Source organism: Plenodomus lingam (assembly GCF_022343315.1).
Source record: "Plenodomus lingam strain CAN1 chromosome Unknown contig_26, whole genome shotgun sequence".
NCBI classification, from domain to species: domain Eukaryota; kingdom Fungi; phylum Ascomycota; class Dothideomycetes; order Pleosporales; family Leptosphaeriaceae; genus Plenodomus; species Plenodomus lingam.
Window position 1 is genome coordinate 1,045,740 of NW_027093941.1, and position 18,498 is coordinate 1,064,237.

At 51.5% G+C, this 18,498-nt stretch overlaps 6 protein-coding genes across 6 annotated transcripts; 2 read left to right on the forward strand and 4 right to left on the reverse strand.

Annotated features, from left to right (window-relative positions):
* Positions 1–34: 34 nt before the first annotated feature.
* Positions 35–1,996, reverse strand: IAQ61_006619 (uncharacterized protein; the record flags this gene model as incomplete). Its single annotated transcript, XM_066097244.1, has 3 exons — positions 35–669; positions 945–1,518; positions 1,583–1,996. 3 exons carry the CDS (start codon positions 1,994–1,996, stop codon positions 35–37), a joined length of 1,623 nt encoding a protein of 540 aa, XP_065952721.1.
* A 2,051-nt stretch (positions 1,997–4,047) lies between these two features.
* On the reverse strand, positions 4,048–4,571 carry IAQ61_006620 (uncharacterized protein; the record flags this gene model as incomplete). Its single annotated transcript, XM_066097245.1, has 2 exons — positions 4,048–4,465; positions 4,516–4,571. Coding segments are annotated over 2 exons (474 nt in total), but the record flags the coding sequence as incomplete, so codon positions are not given.
* Positions 4,572–6,571: 2,000 nt separating this feature from the next.
* IAQ61_006621 (uncharacterized protein) lies at positions 6,572–8,527 on the forward strand (the record flags this gene model as incomplete). The annotated part of the gene is made up of 5 exons (XM_066097246.1): positions 6,572–6,837; positions 6,904–6,971; positions 7,029–7,290; positions 7,345–8,094; positions 8,146–8,527. 5 exons carry the CDS (start codon positions 6,572–6,574, stop codon positions 8,525–8,527), a joined length of 1,728 nt encoding a protein of 575 aa, XP_065952723.1.
* A 1,228-nt stretch (positions 8,528–9,755) lies between these two features.
* Positions 9,756–10,544, forward strand: IAQ61_006622 (uncharacterized protein; the record flags this gene model as incomplete). Its single annotated transcript, XM_066097247.1, has 3 exons — positions 9,756–9,923; positions 9,981–10,109; positions 10,164–10,544. The coding sequence occupies 3 exons, from the start codon at positions 9,756–9,758 to the stop codon at positions 10,542–10,544; spliced, it is 678 nt and encodes a 225-aa protein (XP_065952724.1).
* Positions 10,545–13,432: 2,888 nt separating this feature from the next.
* Positions 13,433–15,372, reverse strand: IAQ61_006623 (uncharacterized protein). The gene is made up of 3 exons (XM_003845464.2): positions 14,464–15,372; positions 13,990–14,302; positions 13,433–13,873 (listed from the first exon to the last, which is right to left on the reverse strand). Exons 1-3 carry the CDS (start codon positions 15,032–15,034, stop codon positions 13,747–13,749), a joined length of 1,011 nt encoding a protein of 336 aa, XP_003845512.1. The 5' UTR covers positions 15,035–15,372; the 3' UTR covers positions 13,433–13,746.
* Positions 15,373–16,342: 970 nt separating this feature from the next.
* Positions 16,343–17,748, reverse strand: IAQ61_006624 (uncharacterized protein; the record flags this gene model as incomplete). The annotated part of the gene is made up of 2 exons (XM_003845465.1): positions 16,343–17,113; positions 17,170–17,748. 2 exons carry the CDS (start codon positions 17,746–17,748, stop codon positions 16,343–16,345), a joined length of 1,350 nt encoding a protein of 449 aa, XP_003845513.1.
* Between the last annotated feature and the right edge of the window lie 750 nt (positions 17,749–18,498).

Here is an 18,498-nt window from a genome sequence, read left to right on the forward strand (position 1 = left end):
TTTGCTCCCAGCAATTGTTCCCTAGATTCCACAATTAGCTAAAGCTACAGGCCGGGCTCAGACTGCTACATACCTTGGCGAATATAGCATCCAATGTTTGATGTGCCTTTTCAACTGTCTTTAAGATGGGAGCGTCGGCTTTGAAAGCTAGGTCTACATGTTTGGACGAAGCGGCCTTGGACTTGATCAAGTCTACTACCATCCTCGCAAAGGTGGATCTAGACCCAACCTTGACATCGAGGAGTTTGGTCAAGCATGAAGATAAGCGCTCTTGAAACATTACCTTGCTTCGTTCGCCGATCGGGGGCAGAGGCACTTTACTCGTCTTTACACTCTTACTCGGGATGAAGTAGGCAAACTCAATAAAAAGCTCCAAGATTCTTCGAAGCCAACTGTCCTTCTCAGCGACATCCACGTCAAGATCGTCGTATCGTTTATAATGTCTGACTGTGTTCAATAGCAAATCGGCAATGACCTGGCGACGACTGTCTGCTATACCTTGGTCCTCAGTCTCCGGCCGGAGGACCAGGGAATTAAGATGTCGCACCGATTTGCGTAAGCTCTCATCGTCTGCAGACAGGAGAATTTGCTCAAGTGTTTTTGTTTTGGTTACCCTGTCGAAATCAATGCTACCGTATTTCGAAGTCAGTGCAACAAACACTGGAAGAGCTGAACTCTGATCGTGCTGCACTCTGCTTTGGACAGCACCTAACGCCGCCACCGCGGCTGAATGAAGAAATCGGTCATCTTTCTTGGTCTGGTTGATGAGTGTGCGCATCAAGTTCGGACTAAAGAGTGCTGATATGGCCCATTCTGGAATGTGCGTAATCATAGTGCTCAACAACTTGAATCCCCACGCTTTTCGTTCGTGAGAAGCGGTGGAGGCGAAGAGATTGGCTGCTCTGGGTTAGCCATAATCCACAAGCAAATGGAGGTTCACATACTATCCACTACGTCTATCCAAAACTGCGAGAACTCCGACTTCTCGTGCGCATCTCTTCGGCTCACTTCGTCTCTTCTCAACATTTCGGCCAGCACTAGATCCCACGTGAAGGATGGGTTGGGACTAGCTGATGCAGATTTGGTGGTCTCCCCCACACCCTTCTCAGTCTCATTTTGAAAATTCTCCTTGAGAATCTTCGCTAAGCGGGAACGCTCCTTCTTGGATAAAGGGTCTTTCTCATGCCAAATGCCCTGGGGTAACGCATCTTCGTAGCTACCCTGGACAGTAAGCCATATGGCGACTCCTTCGGGCGTGGACATGAGCTTGAATGCGCTAAGACGTGAGAGGACTTCTTGGGCGCATATTTGGTACTGAGCTTGAGCATCCAGACTCCTCAACGCCTCAACCAGGACCATACCACATTCTTCTCGTAGCCAGGGAATGTCGCGTGCCATTCCACAGACATGGTCCAATAGCTGAGTCCAACATTCCAGTAAAAGATTGGGCTGAATGACAATTTTCGACTGCAGTACAGCCTTGTAGCCAAATAGTCGGCCAATGAGATGGTCACGTCGCTCCTAGAGGAAGTCAGTAATGCCCATGAGTTGGCAGCTACGATTTCCATACTCGTCCTGGTACATTTCCCTCGACTTTTGTCTTTTCTTCGACAAGCTTGATGAGGGAAATCACGTCTAGATCTAGGCCTTCGATTGCATTTTTCCCCGACTTGAAGAGCTCTCGTAGTAGCTCGGTCAGGGTAAGAGAGAATCCAACTCTTGCCGCTTTGCGTTGACTACAGAGTCCCTTGATGAGACGACTCAACACCGTCTCGACGTCTTTTGCATGAGGCTTCGATTCCGGTGAGAATTTGAGAATGATCTGTTTGGCAGCCTCAAAACGGACGTCATCTGACTCGGCAGCTAAGTCTTCGTATAGCTTTGATAGCTTTTGATGATGATCTCCGTTGAGTTGCCGGCGTCGCTTTGCAGGTGCTTCGTCCCTATTATGTCCACTAGCGGAGTCGCGATCCCTTTTCTTGACCTTGTGCTCCATAGCCCTTCGCTTCGTCGATTGAAAATGTTTGTTTGGTGCAGTTCACCGAGATGAAAAAGTCGAAGCTTTGGGGGAAAATTCGCGAGCTAGACGCCATGTGTACTAGTGCAAGGGTCCAAACTCAGCCATGCATCGCTCACATTGTGGTCGCGCTGCACAACAACCGCTCCCCTTTTCCCTGGAACTGAATCGTGGAAGTCTTCTATGAAAGCCATACCCCTAGTCACCCCGGAAGGATTGACAACTCAACCAAGCTTAAGCCTTGCAGTCCTCGGCCAGCGGTGAGCGTTTCCATGGCAAGTTTGAGTTCAACAGGCCACGGTGGAGAAACCAATATGTTGTATGTGACCTGAATTCAATATGTCTGCCCCTTTCTTGGAGATCCGTGCAACCTTGTCATTCACTTTGGTGTGCTAGATGGGTTCTATGGAGCCAATTGAACATTGTCAAGTGTGGCCTTTTGCGAAACACGATGAAGTACCATTCTTGGGCACCAGAGCGACCGAGCCTCAGTACCTGGGTCCTATGTCAATAGGGTCCGGGTTCGTCCAGACTTCCAGAATTGGTTGCGTGAATTAGCAGGTTGTTTATCCACATTGTGGCTTGATAGAACCAGCTAAGACTATACTGCCAAAGACATGACCGATGGCCATGTTCACAGGTGGGACGAGTGCATGAAAAGATTTACATAGTAGGAAGACGAAGTCAGCCGTACAGCACTGTTCAATATGCAGATAGTGATCAAGAGAGCAACGGAAACTCTGGTATACGAAGAGCCAAAACGTAGTTGCTCATAACATGGCCGAATGCATCAGCAAGGGCAGCGATGGTGGAACCTTGCAGAGGCCGGAAGGGTGTCATCTTCGGATGACATACAAGATCAGCACCATGATGATTTATCCGAACATGCCGCGGGCCAGAATTCATGCAGATCTGCTCTCCCCTTCTATAATATACTTCTACCTGGTGAGGATTCAGGAACAAGCAAAGTACATGCGATGGGGCATGGCTGACCCCCACATGGCAACATGCCGACGGTAATGGAAATCGTGCACACGAGCCGTGCATTTTGCGTTATCCTAGCGTTTCCGTTGGATTCGTCTCCAGGGCAGCCAGCACTCAACGTGCGGAGCAGAAACAAGGCGTACCCGGACGTGAAACCTGAGGTTGGTCCCCCCCAGACGTCCTTTGGGTCAATCAGAAGAACAAAGCGGCGACGGAGACATGTCAGGACATGAACAAAGAATTTATTTGGCCTATGGGTAGGGATCGAATGAGACGCCCGCGTAAGCAGAGGCGTGATTGTGCCTTTGTAGGTCTCAAGCGGCTGTCTCGAGTACGTATCACGGCTACGGCTGGAGCCTCTCTTGCCAAACTACTCACTTCTTCCGTGTAAGCGGGGCGCAGGTAGGTAGATTTGCAAAGGCGACCTACCACATGTAGGCGATTCTCGGTCGGTTGTTCTTCACAACCAGAAAAGGCGACAGCCTCGATTCTTTGTCTCGTCGCAAGCTTCCAAGGTTCTTGAAACTAACAATGACAGCGGCAGCAGCAATAGCAGCAGCGTGTGGGGCTGAGTGTCCCAAAGAGGGTGTGAGATGGAGCTGAGGGGTTGGGGGGGGGTCAAGGTCATGTGATGACGTGTACGTGTCACCTCCTTTATAGGCAGTTTGTTGACTGGAAAGCAACGCGTCGCGCAGAAAACTGACGCAGATAGATTGCTCCATGCGCTTCAGAAGCGCCGCTCTCTTGGCCCGTTCTGTCCCACAAGGAGGGGTTAACCGGTGCAAGTGGGGTTTCCTCGTGAACGGGTGCTGGATTTTTATGAAGACTTGTGTCAGCCCTCCGGCTGCTCACTCGGCCCAGGCGCTCCATTCTCGAACCATGGGCGCCTTCAGCCCGCGTCCTACTCTATTGTACAAGACACACCAACACCCACCCCGCGACCGCCACCGACCGGGAGCCCTGACCTCTCCCCTGCCACCTGTTTGTTGTTGTAACTTGTGACTAGGTAGATAGGAGATAGTGCGCATGTACGAGCGTCTTTGTTCCTAGTTGTGATTGTGGTCGACGACAGAGGCCTCGAGCGGGCGAGAATCGGGTGTTGGTTTCATTTCCATACGGAAGCGGTTCCCAGTTGTTGTCGAGGATGGAACAAGCGGGCATTGGTGGAGATCAGCGTTAATGTACTCTAGGTCCAGTACGTAGATACATGGACAGCTAGGAGGCAGGGCGATGCCATGTGCAAGATTGCGCATATGACGTTGCTTCATGTCGCAATCGCGATTCGAGAGCCGCAGCTCGATCTTCAATACGGCACTAGGCTGATGGTTTTGCCATGGAGCAAAGGCTCTCCGGTTTGATGCCTCCCGATGGTGGGCTGGAGCTTCTTTTTTGGCAAGAAAACAGCCAAGGGCCCCCGCACCACTGCACCGCGCGCCTACGCTCGGCCTCACTGCAGCTGCTAGGCTAGGATAGGCACAACACCAGTACGTACATGCTTGGATTGCACACAATACAAATCAAGATGAAAATCTCCCGTCGGAGCCGAACGAGACGAGATGGGCAGCCCACGCCTGTTTGCTGCTAGTCGCTACTATCTTAGACGACCGTCGGCCCAATCACCGCCCCGTTGTTGCCTCTCGCCAGCCCTCACCGGGAGACGGTTTCCCTGCCAAAGAGTGCCAAGGGTTTCTGCTCTGCCGCGATGACGCAAAACTATGTCAAGTACGTGAGCTGACAGCGTCCAAAGCAGTCAAGCAGCAACATGGCCTGTCCAGCGCCTGTCCACGAGGCTCAAGATTCGGTTAATTTGCGGTCTCATCTACCTGTACAAGCTGAGTAGGCACCCGGTGCAAGCACGGATTGCTGAAGGGACGGGCTTTTGCGGGCTGGTGGGGGGGGGGGAGCGAATCCGATGGATTCCAGTCACCTTGGGAACGGTTTCTAGGTGACAATACCTACACAGCGGCCCATAGGCCATGCCACGACTGTGGACGAGCTTGCACATGGCCTGAGTTCCTTTCACAAGGAGGAAGAGACCAGGAGACGACGAAGCCGGCGGCCGACTTTAGGTGGAGAAGGAAACTCTTTCGTTTCACCCCAATTCCCAGACGTGCAGGGAGGGGCCTCGCAAGGACATGATCCGTGCCGGCCTAGGTCAAACTGCTTCTCTGGCAACGGCGCGTGGGAGGAGACATGGCTTGCCAGAGCGGAGAGGGGCAGACTGCACAGCACGATGAAGGCCGGGCTGGGGCAGGGCAGGGCATGGCATGGGCATGGCAGAGCGCCCGCCCGGTGAAGCAACAGGCGTCAGACGTGAGCTGAGAAGTACCATAGTAACTGATATTCTTTGGTCCACAGGGACATTGATTACGTTGTGGTCTGCCATTCCCTTGTTGTGGTCAACCAGGTCGTGTGCACCGCGTCGTGCCCACGGGCGGCGGGACTGAGGTGCGTGAACGCTTGTTTACGAGGACAAGAGCGTGTGATGCAGGTGGGCTCTAGTTGCAGCAAAGTGGGCAGCTTTGTTGCCTTGTCTTGGCTTGGGTCATGGTCAAATCGCGATCAAGTGGGCAGCCGGCGGTACACTATTGTACGGAGTACCTGCGCAGGCAATGGGGAGACGCAGGCGATCAGCAGCAAAGTCCGCAGCCACACGTCCAGCCAGCCAGCCTGCAGCAGCGCCAGAACCGTCAAGACGAACAGGCAAAGCACAGTTTGTGTGTACCAGATTACGATGTGGTGTGTGTGTGTGTGTGTGTGTGTGTGTGTTTACTGTGTATGAGTCCATGTCCATGTCCATGGCCATGTCTGTCGCGCTTGGGTGGCTTCCAGTAGGTATTAGATAGGAACTGTACAGGAGAACGTACATAGTAGGTAGGTATTGATTGTACAATGGCGGTACCAAAAGGTACCCACACCCACTCTTCTGCTTGCTGGCCCGCTGCCAGGGCGCATAACTCAGGCATTGGTGGACAGCGCTTAGCCTACTAGGGCCCTTGTCGCCCTAACCTCACCCAGGTTGTGTTGTTACCAGGCCGACCTCAGACCCAGCAAGCTGAATGAATGACCTGCCTGGCTCTGTGCTTCTTCCTCACCTTCTGCAACCCCAAGAAGGCTCCAATCCCCTCTTTTAAAGAAGACAGGCTGAGGCATACTGGACGTTGGTCAATTCGCTCGTCGGACACACTGTTGGGGCAATTGCTACCCACCTTCACTGCCCGTCTCTCGACCACGCCTGGAAGCCTCATGTCGACGAGCCGATAAACGCCTTTTCCCCCCTCCTCCCCCCACGAGATTCCGGCCAACCACCTCGACCAGCCCGCGTCTGAGTCTCGAGACCATTTACCAGCGAGCATCATCTTCAGATTGAAATTAGCTTTTCTGTCTTTGTATATGCTTATCCGCCTGCTTTTGTCGCCTCTCTCTCTCTCTCTCTCCCTCTGTCTCTGTCCATCGCCCCTAGCGTGAAGCGTGAAGAAGTGAAAGAGCAGAGATAAACCAACGCAAACGCTCGCTACCGCAGTTGCCCGGCACAACCACGAGACGAACGAACGGCCACACACCGCCAACATGGAAATGTCGTCGCCTCTTGCTGCCATGCACCCGCCACCCATGCCTGGTCCATGGGGTTATCGCCGTGACCTGCCTGCATCTAAACCATTATTTGGAGCACATACTTTAGGTCCCAAGAGCTTCAACTTTCGCGACATGAGCATGCATAGCATGAAGAAGGGAGGCTCCGACTACTTCACCCTGCAGCCCATGCGAGGGTCAGGATCCTCGCCGACCACGAGTCTGGCCGCCGACATGTCATCTAACCTACATATGGACCAGAGGTACAATGCTCCCTTGCATACCCGCTTTCAAAGCTCCCAGGCTAACATTGTCTTCCTTTGTCACAGTCCTAAGCTTGCAACCCCCCGTCGATCGCTCTTTACCTCGAATCTGTTTCAGCAGCACGACGCTCAAGGTAAGCGGCTGTGCACTTGCTCTGCCGTCTGTACAAGTACTCACCACTCGCCCAAAGCAGGACTGACGACCCCGCAACTCCGATGGGAAGGCGTAACAACACCGCCAATTCCCTCTTCGTCGCCCTGCTTTGCTCCCGACTCCATGGACATTTCCCCTCTGCCCCACAAAGCTCCCTTCAGCTTCCTCAACAACGACAACTCTCTGCCGCTCCCGTCTCCCTCTCCTGACGTCACCCCCACCGCCGACGACGACGAGATGCTCTCGCCATGCAACGAGGCATCGTCCCTCGAGGTTCCCAGGCCCGTCTCTGCCGCTGAGTGAGTGGTGCTGGCATCAGGAACACAGTCCAATCTTTGCTAACACACGCCTAGCCGACGAAAGTCCATCCTTCTCCGACCATCTCTTTCGCGTGCTAAGAACTACTCGACTAACACAGTATCCTTCAAGTCACAAGAGAACAGCCCAGCTTTCAAGTTCGGTAACGGTGATTTCATGAATGCATCTTCGCTCAGTCTGGACGAATGTTTCACTGCTTCCCCGCCTCAAGAGCGCCGCCCCACCTCCAATGGCTCGCTCTTTGCCTCGAAGTCTAAGCCTTTCAGCCTCAACTCGAGTTCCCTGTCGCGTGCTAATGGTTCACCACTTGCTGTCCGGAAGCCTGCTGGTCCCCCATCCCGGAGACCAAGCAAATTCCGAAGGTCGCTTAGCATGTTTGAGCATCCTGGCGACGTGATGAATGCCAAGCAAGATCAAGAGTGTATTCCACCCAGCAGCATTCAACCTAGTGCCCCCCAGTCAAGCCAATTGCAGTCTGTCATGGACATGGATGAAATCCCTGCACTCAAGCTTCCTCACTTCACCACTAACGAACCTGAGAGCCTGCCTCGCATCACTCGTGAAACGTTGATTGAGGTGCTTGACGGTGCTTACGATCACTTGTACGACAACAAGGTCATTATTGACTGTCGCTTTGAATATGAATACAACGGAGGACACATCGAGGGCGCGTTGAACTTTTGTGACAAGGAGAAGCTCGCAGAGCGCCTCTTTGAAGCTCCATCGAGTGCTAATACTCTACTCATTCTACATTGCGAATACTCCGCACACCGTGCACCTCTTATGTAAGATGCATCCCCCTTCCACGTCCAGACAAGTCTAACAAACCACCACAGGGCCAAATTCGTACGTTCCCAGGATCGCAAGGAAAACTCCCACCAGTATCCTCACCTCTCGTTTCCTGAGGTCTATATCCTAGACGGCGGCTATAGTTCCTTTTACCACGCGCACGCAACACGTTGCTTCCCGCAAAATTACCTCCGTATGGATGCAAAGGAGCACGAGCAATCTTGCGAACGCGGATTGAACAAGCTCAAGCAACGTGCGAAGCTGAGCCGCGCGCAAACTTTTGCATTTGGACAACATTCTTGCCAGATGGAAGACAGTCCTACGGCTCTCGGTCGGGCAAAGAGTGGAGGCAACATCTTCACTCTTGGCAACGACGACTCACTCAACTCTGGACGAATCGGCGCGTCCCGTCGTATGGCTTCTTATTGAGACCTGCGCGGTAGTGGCCTTAAATTTGACGATACTCCCCTACTTCACGGCGGATCGACTGAAGGCGTACATTTCGTTGCTGCATTGGGCTTCCACAGCATTTGGCGTTTGGTCATTCCACATCCTTCCTACGGCGTTCAAGCGATTCCTATTTTCCCCTGCATCAGCCCTGGACCCATTGGACGAGTCAGCATTTGCTCTGACCCTCATTATGTTTGCATTCTATACCCAGTGCCTAGGTCCTTGTGGCCAAGCATAGTTACCCTTTCTCAAGAGGGCTTGTTGCATACCCATTTTGTTTCGGTAAGCGGTTGTGTATTGCCACAATCGCTTTGACAGTCACCTAATTCCCTTTGTTCACACCATCCTCAGACGGATCTTTCCTTTGCCACCCTGTAGAGCTGAAACATGCTCTCAGGAAATCTACACATCATCACGAAGCCACATACAACCGGGTCTACGTGCCTTCACCCTTCATCCCCACCACGACATTTCCTTTCATTCCAATATTTCCCATCCCCAATTCCGTGTCATCCCTCTAGACACGAAGATCTCTTTGATTCGAACCTCGATTACAGCCGACACAGGCTTCTCTAGGCGTGTGCTTATGCTCCACGTACTTCTATCAAGTTGCCGCTTGTATTCTCTGCAGGTTAGGATGTGCTTGGTGGTGTCGTTGAAGTTGTATAAAAGCAGCCTGCTTTGAGATTGAGGACGTAATCAGATAATCAGTATGGGCTTTGTTATCAGGAGGAGAAGCTAAAGTAACTTGAAGAAAAGTTGCACGTGTTCTTTAGCCAGTCAAAATCAAGTATAAATATCAAATCGACTTGCAATATGATGTCCCTATCCTGACTTCTCCGCATTCAATACATGCGCTTTCTCAATAAGACGAAAAAGATTTGGATGGTGCCTTCACGCGATGAAGAGCCAACAGCATAGTGATAGTCCTTAAAAAAAGCGCGACGCGTCACACTAACTTTAGTTGACAACGCCCCGCAACGACACCCCGCAATTTCCACACATTTCCTGCCAACATGTCTAGCATGCATCGCCTCTGATCCACGGTCGACTTGGCCACTAAACAAACTTACGATTACAATTAGCTACCAAGTTTTTGCTTCTAGGCCCATCTCCCTACCCCAAGACTCGCGCCCATCACTCTCAGCCAGGCCCAACGCGTGTGGCCCTTGTTTCCCGAATCACCACACGCCTTTGGCGCGCCCCAATGGACATCGATGACCTCCTTGCCGAAGTTGCCGCAGACTCGACGCCACAGGAGACACATGATCTTCAAGAATTGACACGTTGTTGGGTTGCAGAGCGCGTTGCGCCTGAGATACTGCCATGGCCAAGTGAGTTGATGGAAAGGGTGTTGGAGAGAATTCGACGGCAGGTGTGTCAATATCATGGCTGACATGGGATTTGGTAGTCATACTAATGGCGCAGCCAGATTGAAATGGTGGAAGACCAGACGGGTAGCATGGATCCCAAGACGAACTTCAAGTTGATCATCATACAGACGGAGCTGGAGAGGTTCAAATTCCTGGTCAGGAGCTTCCTGCGGGCTAGGATAAAAAAGGCATGTCGTGCTGCTCCTCGTCGACCAAGGCTAGGGGTGCTAATTGCGCATCAGATCGATGCACATCCACTCCACATCAAGGCACTGCACGAGAACTCGATTGATAGCGTACGACCCCTTCTCTCTTCCGCCGAGTATCAGTACCTCGAATCTCACCAATCGCTGCTGTCGGCACATTATTCTTCCTCCTTCCTTGGCCAGTTTCCTCCAGCGTTACGGCGACTGGACGATCCCTCAGGTGGAGTCAGCATGATTGAGAAGCCAGACGAGGATAAAGCGGTGTTTGTGCGGGCGCTTAGAGATGTAGGGGATATCTTTGTGGAAGGCACGGATCGAAGATTCCAAATGAAGAGAGGGGATGTGTGGGTGGTCAGATGGAGCGCGGTGAAAGCGTGGACGGTTGGGTCGGGGACGGGAGACGTTGAGTTGATCTAAACTCGCTCCACATTGATGAGCATTGAGATACCCAATCAACGGAGCGCCTGGGTAACGCTTATGGCAGTGTGATCAACTTCATGCTGTCGAATGAATCATGTCTCGTGCGCCATATGGGGAGTCCGTCGAAGCCGGCTTTCACAACATCGACAGGTTGACGGCGGGAAATTCTCAGACTCCAGTCGTGTACGCAATTTACATTTCGAATAACACACGACCCGACATTTCCACCCCAGACGAAACAAAAGATGTTGGCTCCTAGCAGCAATCCATCAACGATTCCAAAGCATCAGTATCTTTCAAACCCCCTATAAGCCGGCCAAGCACCACCCTTCAAAGACAAGGAGACCTCCTCTCAACGCTTCCCAGCCATGCATATTTATACTAAAAATGTTGGAATGAACGAGGCCGTGGGCCGTGTACAGTGAGACACTCCTTCTATCCAGATCTGCTCATGTGGGAATTGTATTATCAGGAAGATGATCTCGCCTTTGCGAAATATATGTTTTGCAAGATTGGTAGATTGAGTCTGTGGTCAAGACGGGGCTGGTACCGCGGAGGGGAATAGGGAGGTTTTTAAATTGTATGCCTCGTTGTGTTCTACATGATGTCCTGTAGTCGTGTAAATCGTCCTGGGTAGGAGTATCATGGGTTTGTGTGCACCACATACGTCTTTTACAGATATCAACGATGCAGGCGAGTGCACGACTACGGCTACGGCTTAACGATAGTAAGAGTATATGATGCTTTGGTTGAATGAAAACCCAGCTTCTGCTGTACTGCATTGTAGTACATAAGCTTTTTCTCTATTTTTCGGGGGAAAGGATGTGGACAATGCTGGTAAGTTGGTGTTGGGTGTTTGTGTTCACTACACACAAGTTTATATCAATGGACGGGATAGTACGCACCAGACGCGGAGGCATACCTGTGTGGAAAGCAAAGTTCACATATGGTAGGCTGCTTCTCGCCTGCAGGACAGGAAATGGCGTTTTCGTTGCCCGTATCGTTGGCCCTGCCTGCCCATGGGGCATTTTGCTGCGGTACGAAGATATGGGGTGGGGGGTGTCCACGATATATCATACACATGAAGCATAGTGAGTAGGTAATCAGTCTGGACCTTTGAAGTCGTGTATTATTTACGCATACCTGGTTTTTACGCAAGATATGCTGATTGTGATTTTTTTTTCATGCTATCGTAATCCTGTGAGTCCCATCGCAAGACGTATTCGTTTTTCTCTGCCGCTCTTGTACCCATCTGGCATGATACCGTGGCAGCGACTGTGCAATTTTTCTACATTGACTGAGGTACATGTACATGTGTGTGAGAAGTGAGAGTCGGGTGTACTTGATCTACGTTGCCTCCAAGTACATACTTGATGTTCTCAGGTAAAACAATGTCCATTCATTGTAACTAGCACTCGTAGTCTATGGAGTTGAGCGTATGTCTATAATATGGATGGCTGCTCATTGTGCGAGATCTGGGTGCGTGTTGATCATCCGGCCTGTGGAGTGGGTATACCATGTGGATTAGGCTGCCTTGGGTTGGTGGAGGGCGAAAAAGTAGCATCTGAACGGAGGGGAAAAAGCAAGGCTAGTGGAAACAGTGGACGCATGGTCCGCAACGCAACATGTGCGGAGAAGTAGATTTCAACCTACAGTACTATATCCTGTACTGTGATTTATCCTATCATCATCTCCTTTAAAGCATACGTCGACCATATTATCTATTTGTCTCCCAAAACCATAACGATCAAGTCAAATCTGTCCATCTCACCAACATCTCCAACAAGTCCAAAAGTACTCTGCTTTTTCTTACTTTTTCCGTCGAAATACCCTTCGATCCCCAGCAGCTTACACATTCCTATCCCACAAATAATGTGCTCAATGTAATGCTAGCCCCATTGATCTACACATCCTCTACATATACGAGGATCAACCACCGCTAAAATCCCTCCCATTACGGCGCCCCAACACGTCAGAAGAAGAGACAAAAAAACGCAATATTGAAAAAAAAAAGTAAAGGACAGAAACTAGAGAAGCAGAAATCGCAACACTAACCCCCATTCAGTATTCCACATTCGCGAAATACCATGTACAATCACATGTGATGTAGCTATTATCCACTGTTCTAGATTCCCCTCCGCTCAGACAAAAAGTCCGCCCCATGTCAAGGTAAGTGAGTAGCTAGCCTGCCGTCCCCACGGTACAACCAAAACGCAACACTCCCCACCCACACCCACCTCCAATCTACCCAAAACATAACTACGCACACATATACCTAACCGCTATGCCCATGCCCATACAACAAACACGCGCACACAGGCACACAAAATGGCGCGTTGCGCACAACTTACACACAAAACGCATAAAAGCACGCGGCACAAAACAACACAATTACAGAACAGACTACCGGTATGCGTTTTCATGTAGGTACATACCGATACCAAGTAAGTACCTTACCTTACCTAGCACATACTGTACAACAAGGTCCCCCGGCCCCGGACCCCCATACATAGCATTCTCCCCTCCCCTCCCTTCTCTCAAACCGAAACTGTACTAGAGAGACTATCTCATGGTGCGGTGCGGAGGATGGAAACCATGGTTCGTGTCTGCGACGGACGCTTCCGCCACAGGATACTGTTACTGCATATTGCCTAGCTTGGAGGGACTACTTTGTGCGGTGGGCGTCAAGGCTAGACTATTTGGATCCTGGGGGATTTTTTGCTTTTTGATAGTGGGAGTAGTCGTGAGGGTGCTGGGTTGGAAGAGGGGGCATGTGTGTGTACCTGTGTACCTGTGTATGTATGAATGTGGGAGAGAGAAAATGTGTGTAGCGCAAGACGGGCAAATCATGGCAGGGATCGCGGCTATCAGATATAGGTGAGGTTGGAAGAGTATACGCTAGCATGAAGAGGGTGTTGCATACACAGTAGTCTCTATCTGGGAGGAAATCTAGGATCCTACCTACTGTAAGTCATGTGCATGTCATGTGTCATGCAGGTCAGAATAGCTCCCAACTAAACCCCCGGACCATGTTCCATGTCGGACATGGTTGTCGGTATAAGGTACTGAGTCGAGCAAGTTTCGCCGGTGATATTATTTGTTTATTTGCTTTCGCAATAGTTGCTAATATGCTGATGGCTCGTGGCTGGTTGCTATGTATAAAGCCGTACTGTCGCTCGTCGGGCACTTGGCAATTTGTTCATCCCTGGCCGGCTTTCTTGGTCTCCTGCATCTCCAAGACGCTATTCTGAGACTGTGAGGCGAGTTTCAAGGGCGAGAAGCGGGATTCTGGGAGCCGGCGGCCAGCCTTGATGCTCTCGATGACCCTGTTGAGTAGATTGGTCAGTTCATGAGACATTGTCAACGGCTGCATGGTTGCGTGTCGTGAAGACTTGGATCTACGTATACTCTATACGTGTGCTGATGAAGGCTAGCCACTTACCATTCGGCAGTGATGAATTTGACAGCCTTGCCCCCGGTTCGTGCGATTTCTTTTTGCATCTTGGTCGCGGCCAGTCCGCCACCTGCGCCACCGCGTGTGTTTGAGGTTCCGAGTATGACATGCGTGACCGTTCGTCGACCTAATGCAATCGAGTGTCTTGCGCCATAGAGGGCAAGGGACTGTTTGAGTTTGTGATCAGATACTAGGGGAGCTGTAGAGCCGTTGACGTAAAAACAAAGACCAGTGAAGAGCTGTTTTTCTGCCGGTTGCGCAGGCAGTTCGCCTCGGCAGCTCTGAAGGTCAAGATCAGAGTCTATGTCTTGTTAGAGCTTGTTCTTGCTAGCAAGTTTTCTTGCGAAGCGTAATTAATGTGTGGGAAAGATCATGTTCACGAACGGTTCACGAACGCAACCGTTCATGGAACATTCAACAGAAGCTGTTTTCCCCAATAATGATGCTCAAGGACGTACGTACCTTGGAAATGATCTTGGCGTCTGTCTGTCTGTGCCGACTTGGGATCTTGCACCTTGACAGAAGCAATATCTTTTTCATGACATTTCGCCTTGCTCGCTTTGGAAGCACCCCAGGCTTCCACAAGACTCTTTTGCCCCCGAGGCCTTAGACCCTTTGCACCATGCTCCCAAGTTCCGTTCTCTTTGCGTCCGTTGTTGCCAAAGTCGGCACTGCCTGCACCCACTGTATCTGTAACCCTCTTGCCGCCATCCAGCCCGGCCCTGTACTGTTCCCCCAGTTTGAGGTTGCGCGAGACACGCCACGACGTCGATCCAGACAGGCGATTCTCCGCGCGCTGGTGCCCGGTAGAACTGCTGTTCCAAGGGTCGAAGAAGGTACGTCGGGCAGGTGCCGCGATGTCGACAGCCGTTTGGTGGGGTTTCGAGCGTGGGCGGGATGTGTTGATCGTCGCACAGGGAGTCGACAATGAGGGGTCGTCGGAAGAGGCAGGCGGGTGTGATCGGCGGCCGGCATCGCGCATATCGTACGAGCTCTCTTGCAGCAGGCCGTCGAGGTGACTGGCCTTCCTCATGTTTGCGCATTCAAACGTTATTCGCGTAGTCGAAGTCAAGATGACGCTGGGTTGTGCTTTGTCGTGGTTGTCGTGGTTGTCGTGGTTGTCGTGGTTGTTGTTGTTGTTGTTGTCCTAACGCGCCTCGCCTCGCCATCACAATAACAATGCGAAGTGGTCGCTTCAAGTGCAAGCCAAAGCCTCTTCTACTGTGGTATACTCGAAGTACAATGTACAATGTACAGTACCTATTGTATCGTCCAATAGCCGTAATGCACAGCTCTTCCCTCCCAGCTGGGCGTACTATAATAAGCTTGTGGGCCTCGCTGCATGCAGAGAGTCGTCTTGGCGCGACTCCATGGAGAGTATACGTAGGTACCTACTATACGGCATGTACCGTCTCATGGATGTAGGTACCCACCCAAGCTGCACTCGTTTGCGTCTGCATGTGACTGCCATGTGCTGACTGTCCACTGCAGCTCAACCGCCCATGTCAAGCTTGTGAGACCTGCCACGCACTCTTACATGGACTGCATCAATACATCGAATAAGGTTTGCTGTCGGACCTCGGAAAACGATTCATGACTGTTGTCATTTTCCAGCCTCACTAACGTCCTTTTCGCCGGACTAATCTAATCCACTCAAAGAAGCACTCTGAACATGGAAGACGGATGGTAGGGGGTGTGGGGGGTAGTCTTTCATTTTTCTTCAACGAAACTACGAGTGTCACCAAGACAGCAACACAGTACTTCTCACCCTGCATGTGAAAACTTGTACAAACACGACTGGCCTCGCTCAAATGCCTCGTCGCGTATTGGAAAAGAAAAAAAAAGGAAAAGAACCATGTCCAATGTAACACCACGCCATGCCCATGCTGTCCAAACGCCGTGCTGGTAACCATAGAGACCCACAGAAACTTATGCCCTGCCCTGTATGAACATGTCAAAATATGTACCCATGGCACAAATCCGAATTTTGACCGCGGAGGGTCTGGAATCTGAACGCCCGCTGAAAATGGTAGAGAGGAAGAGAGAACAGCCACAAGGAATACGAGCAGGACACACCGAAAAATCGGCCGTGTATTGAAGAAATAAGCAAAGGAAAAAAGTAACCAGTCTCATGACGAGACCCATCGGGTCGGGTTGTGATGATATCATCGCAACTTCCGTCAAGTCGACTAGATGTAGAATTAGCGTCTGCCGTCCTGAATCAAACATCAGTTTTCGTGAACGCTTCCGTGTATGTCGCATCGATTCGTAAACAAAAAAGGTTGTATCTTCGTAATATCGTAATGCAGCTTTCAGCTGGTCTGCGGGCCCGTTGCCCAACTTAGGCGAGTCCAGTGGTGTTTTTGAGCGAGGACTCGTACAGTAGCCGATGCTTCTTCATCTGCTCTACATCGAATGGAACAGCATCGCTGCCCTTCCTGCTGTTCACAGACAACGAGCTGCCGTTACCAAATCGGAGACTGGCCAGTGACCGTGCCTTCTTTATTGACTTCCTGTCGGCAACTGGAGCCTCTGTAGCTTGGGGGGTCACATGTATGATCTCCTCCACTTCTGGTCGTGGCTTTACGCGCATGCGTTTGAACTCGCGGGTTATCCTCTCGAGCTTGGTCATAGCCTTTGGCGCAGGGGCCACGTTATTCACTGGCTCCAAGGTTTGGTAATCCTGGAGCGTGGAACCTACGCTCGGTCTTCGTTCGGATCCAAAACTTACACCGGAATCGTGCTTGCTCTCCTTGCCGTAAAGAGTGGCGTAACGATCGAAAGATTCCGGGCCAGCGGTAGACATGCAATCCTGGATCATATTCATGGCTACCCTCAGGTACTTGTCAAGGATCTTCTGAAGAACGGGCCAACCAGTCGTGTCATTTGGTCCCTTGTGCTCATTCATCAATGGACGCAAGACTTCAGGCCCATGCTTTTGGACACGACCAATAAGTTCAAAGAATAGATTGCGCTCTTCTGTCAAAGATTCTCTAGTCAAGAAGCTACAGGGCAACTTTGTGTCTTCATAGACCGGAGGGAACAACGTGTTGAGCATGCTCAGACAGGCGAGCTTGTTGAACGGTTGCTCAGATAGTTCATTGATCAGGATCTTTGTCAATTGCCGTTAGTCAATTAGAACAGGCGGCATAGAAAGGCTGGACTTACCCAGCGACGAAGACCTTTCCAGATGATGGCGTAAAACGTCTCAGCCCTCTTGTTCTTGCCTTCGATGTTGTTGATCCAGAGAGCGATACCAGGAAACTTTTCAGCGATGTAAGCCATGTCCGCAGTCCATGTCTCTTGGTGGATATTGAGTCGTTCGAACGCAGCAAAGGTCTCCTTTCGCCGCCTCGTCTCTAGGTCTTTCAGGTAGTCCAGGGCCGTCAGTGTCTGGTGCCAGTCGACAAGATGTAGGTGAGGAGCGAAGACACGGCCAACAAAGGTGTTGATGAAGCTAGGCGGCAGCGAGCTGGTTCTTGTGGGTAACGACTTCAATTGGTGCATTAGCGATGCTTGGAAGCTCACAGCTGCCGTCTCCGAGTTGGTCCATGCAAATTGACCGGTGATGGGAGATGCGCTCTCAGATTTGGGCAGGAACTGGGCGCGATCTAGGCGGTTGAGTTCCCACATGGTCTTGAGAGGAAAGTCGTAGCTACCGGGATACTCCAAGACATGATCAAGAACATAGGCCATCGCCGAGTTGTTGGACTCGTCCGAGGCGCTGCGCGAATGGGACGAGGCCATGGTGGGGGGAGTGCAGGTCAGCTTGTCGATTTGGTAGTCGAGTTGCGTGTTGAGTGCTTGGTGTTCTTTGTTTGGCGGTTGGTGAGCGCAGGGCTGTTGTTGTGGCAGATGCCGGCGCAGCTACACTGTGGTCGCGCGTACCCAGAACGCAACGCAGGTCGGTAGGGAGCTTGGCTGCGCGTGATTCAAACTGAGCGAGGTTTATAGTTTATGAGAAGAGGGAGTGGGAGCAGCGGTATGTGGGTCTATAGAGGAAGCGCGTGAGGTGGCGGGGTCCGTCACAGCGTTTGCGTTTGCGTTTGTATGGGCGACGAAGGGAAGGAGCGCCGGAGAGAAGAAGGGAAGGAGCACCGGCAGGACGGGGCAGGAGCACCGAGATAACGAATGTATAGGCGAGGTTCGTACGGGAGCAGACAGCGGCGAATATAGGTTAGCTGGTGTAGTGAAGGTACATATCACGGCCGAGTCTTGTGTGGTTAGGCGATGGTTCCAGATGTGCACAGGGCGCGATGGGTATGGCCAGAGTGCTGGGTCGCGTGGCTGGTGTATGTAGGGGGCAGCTGGTAAGTGAACTAGCGAGGGAGTGTGAGGTGAAGGTGAAGGTGAAGGTGAGGTGGAAGTACAGTTGCAGTGTCGTCGCTGCGTGGATATAGAGACAGAGAGAGAGAGAGAGAGAGTAGGTGAAAAAGGAAAATAAAAAAGCTGAGAGCGGGTGGGATTTCACGGGTGACGAGTTGGCGCCATGGGAGG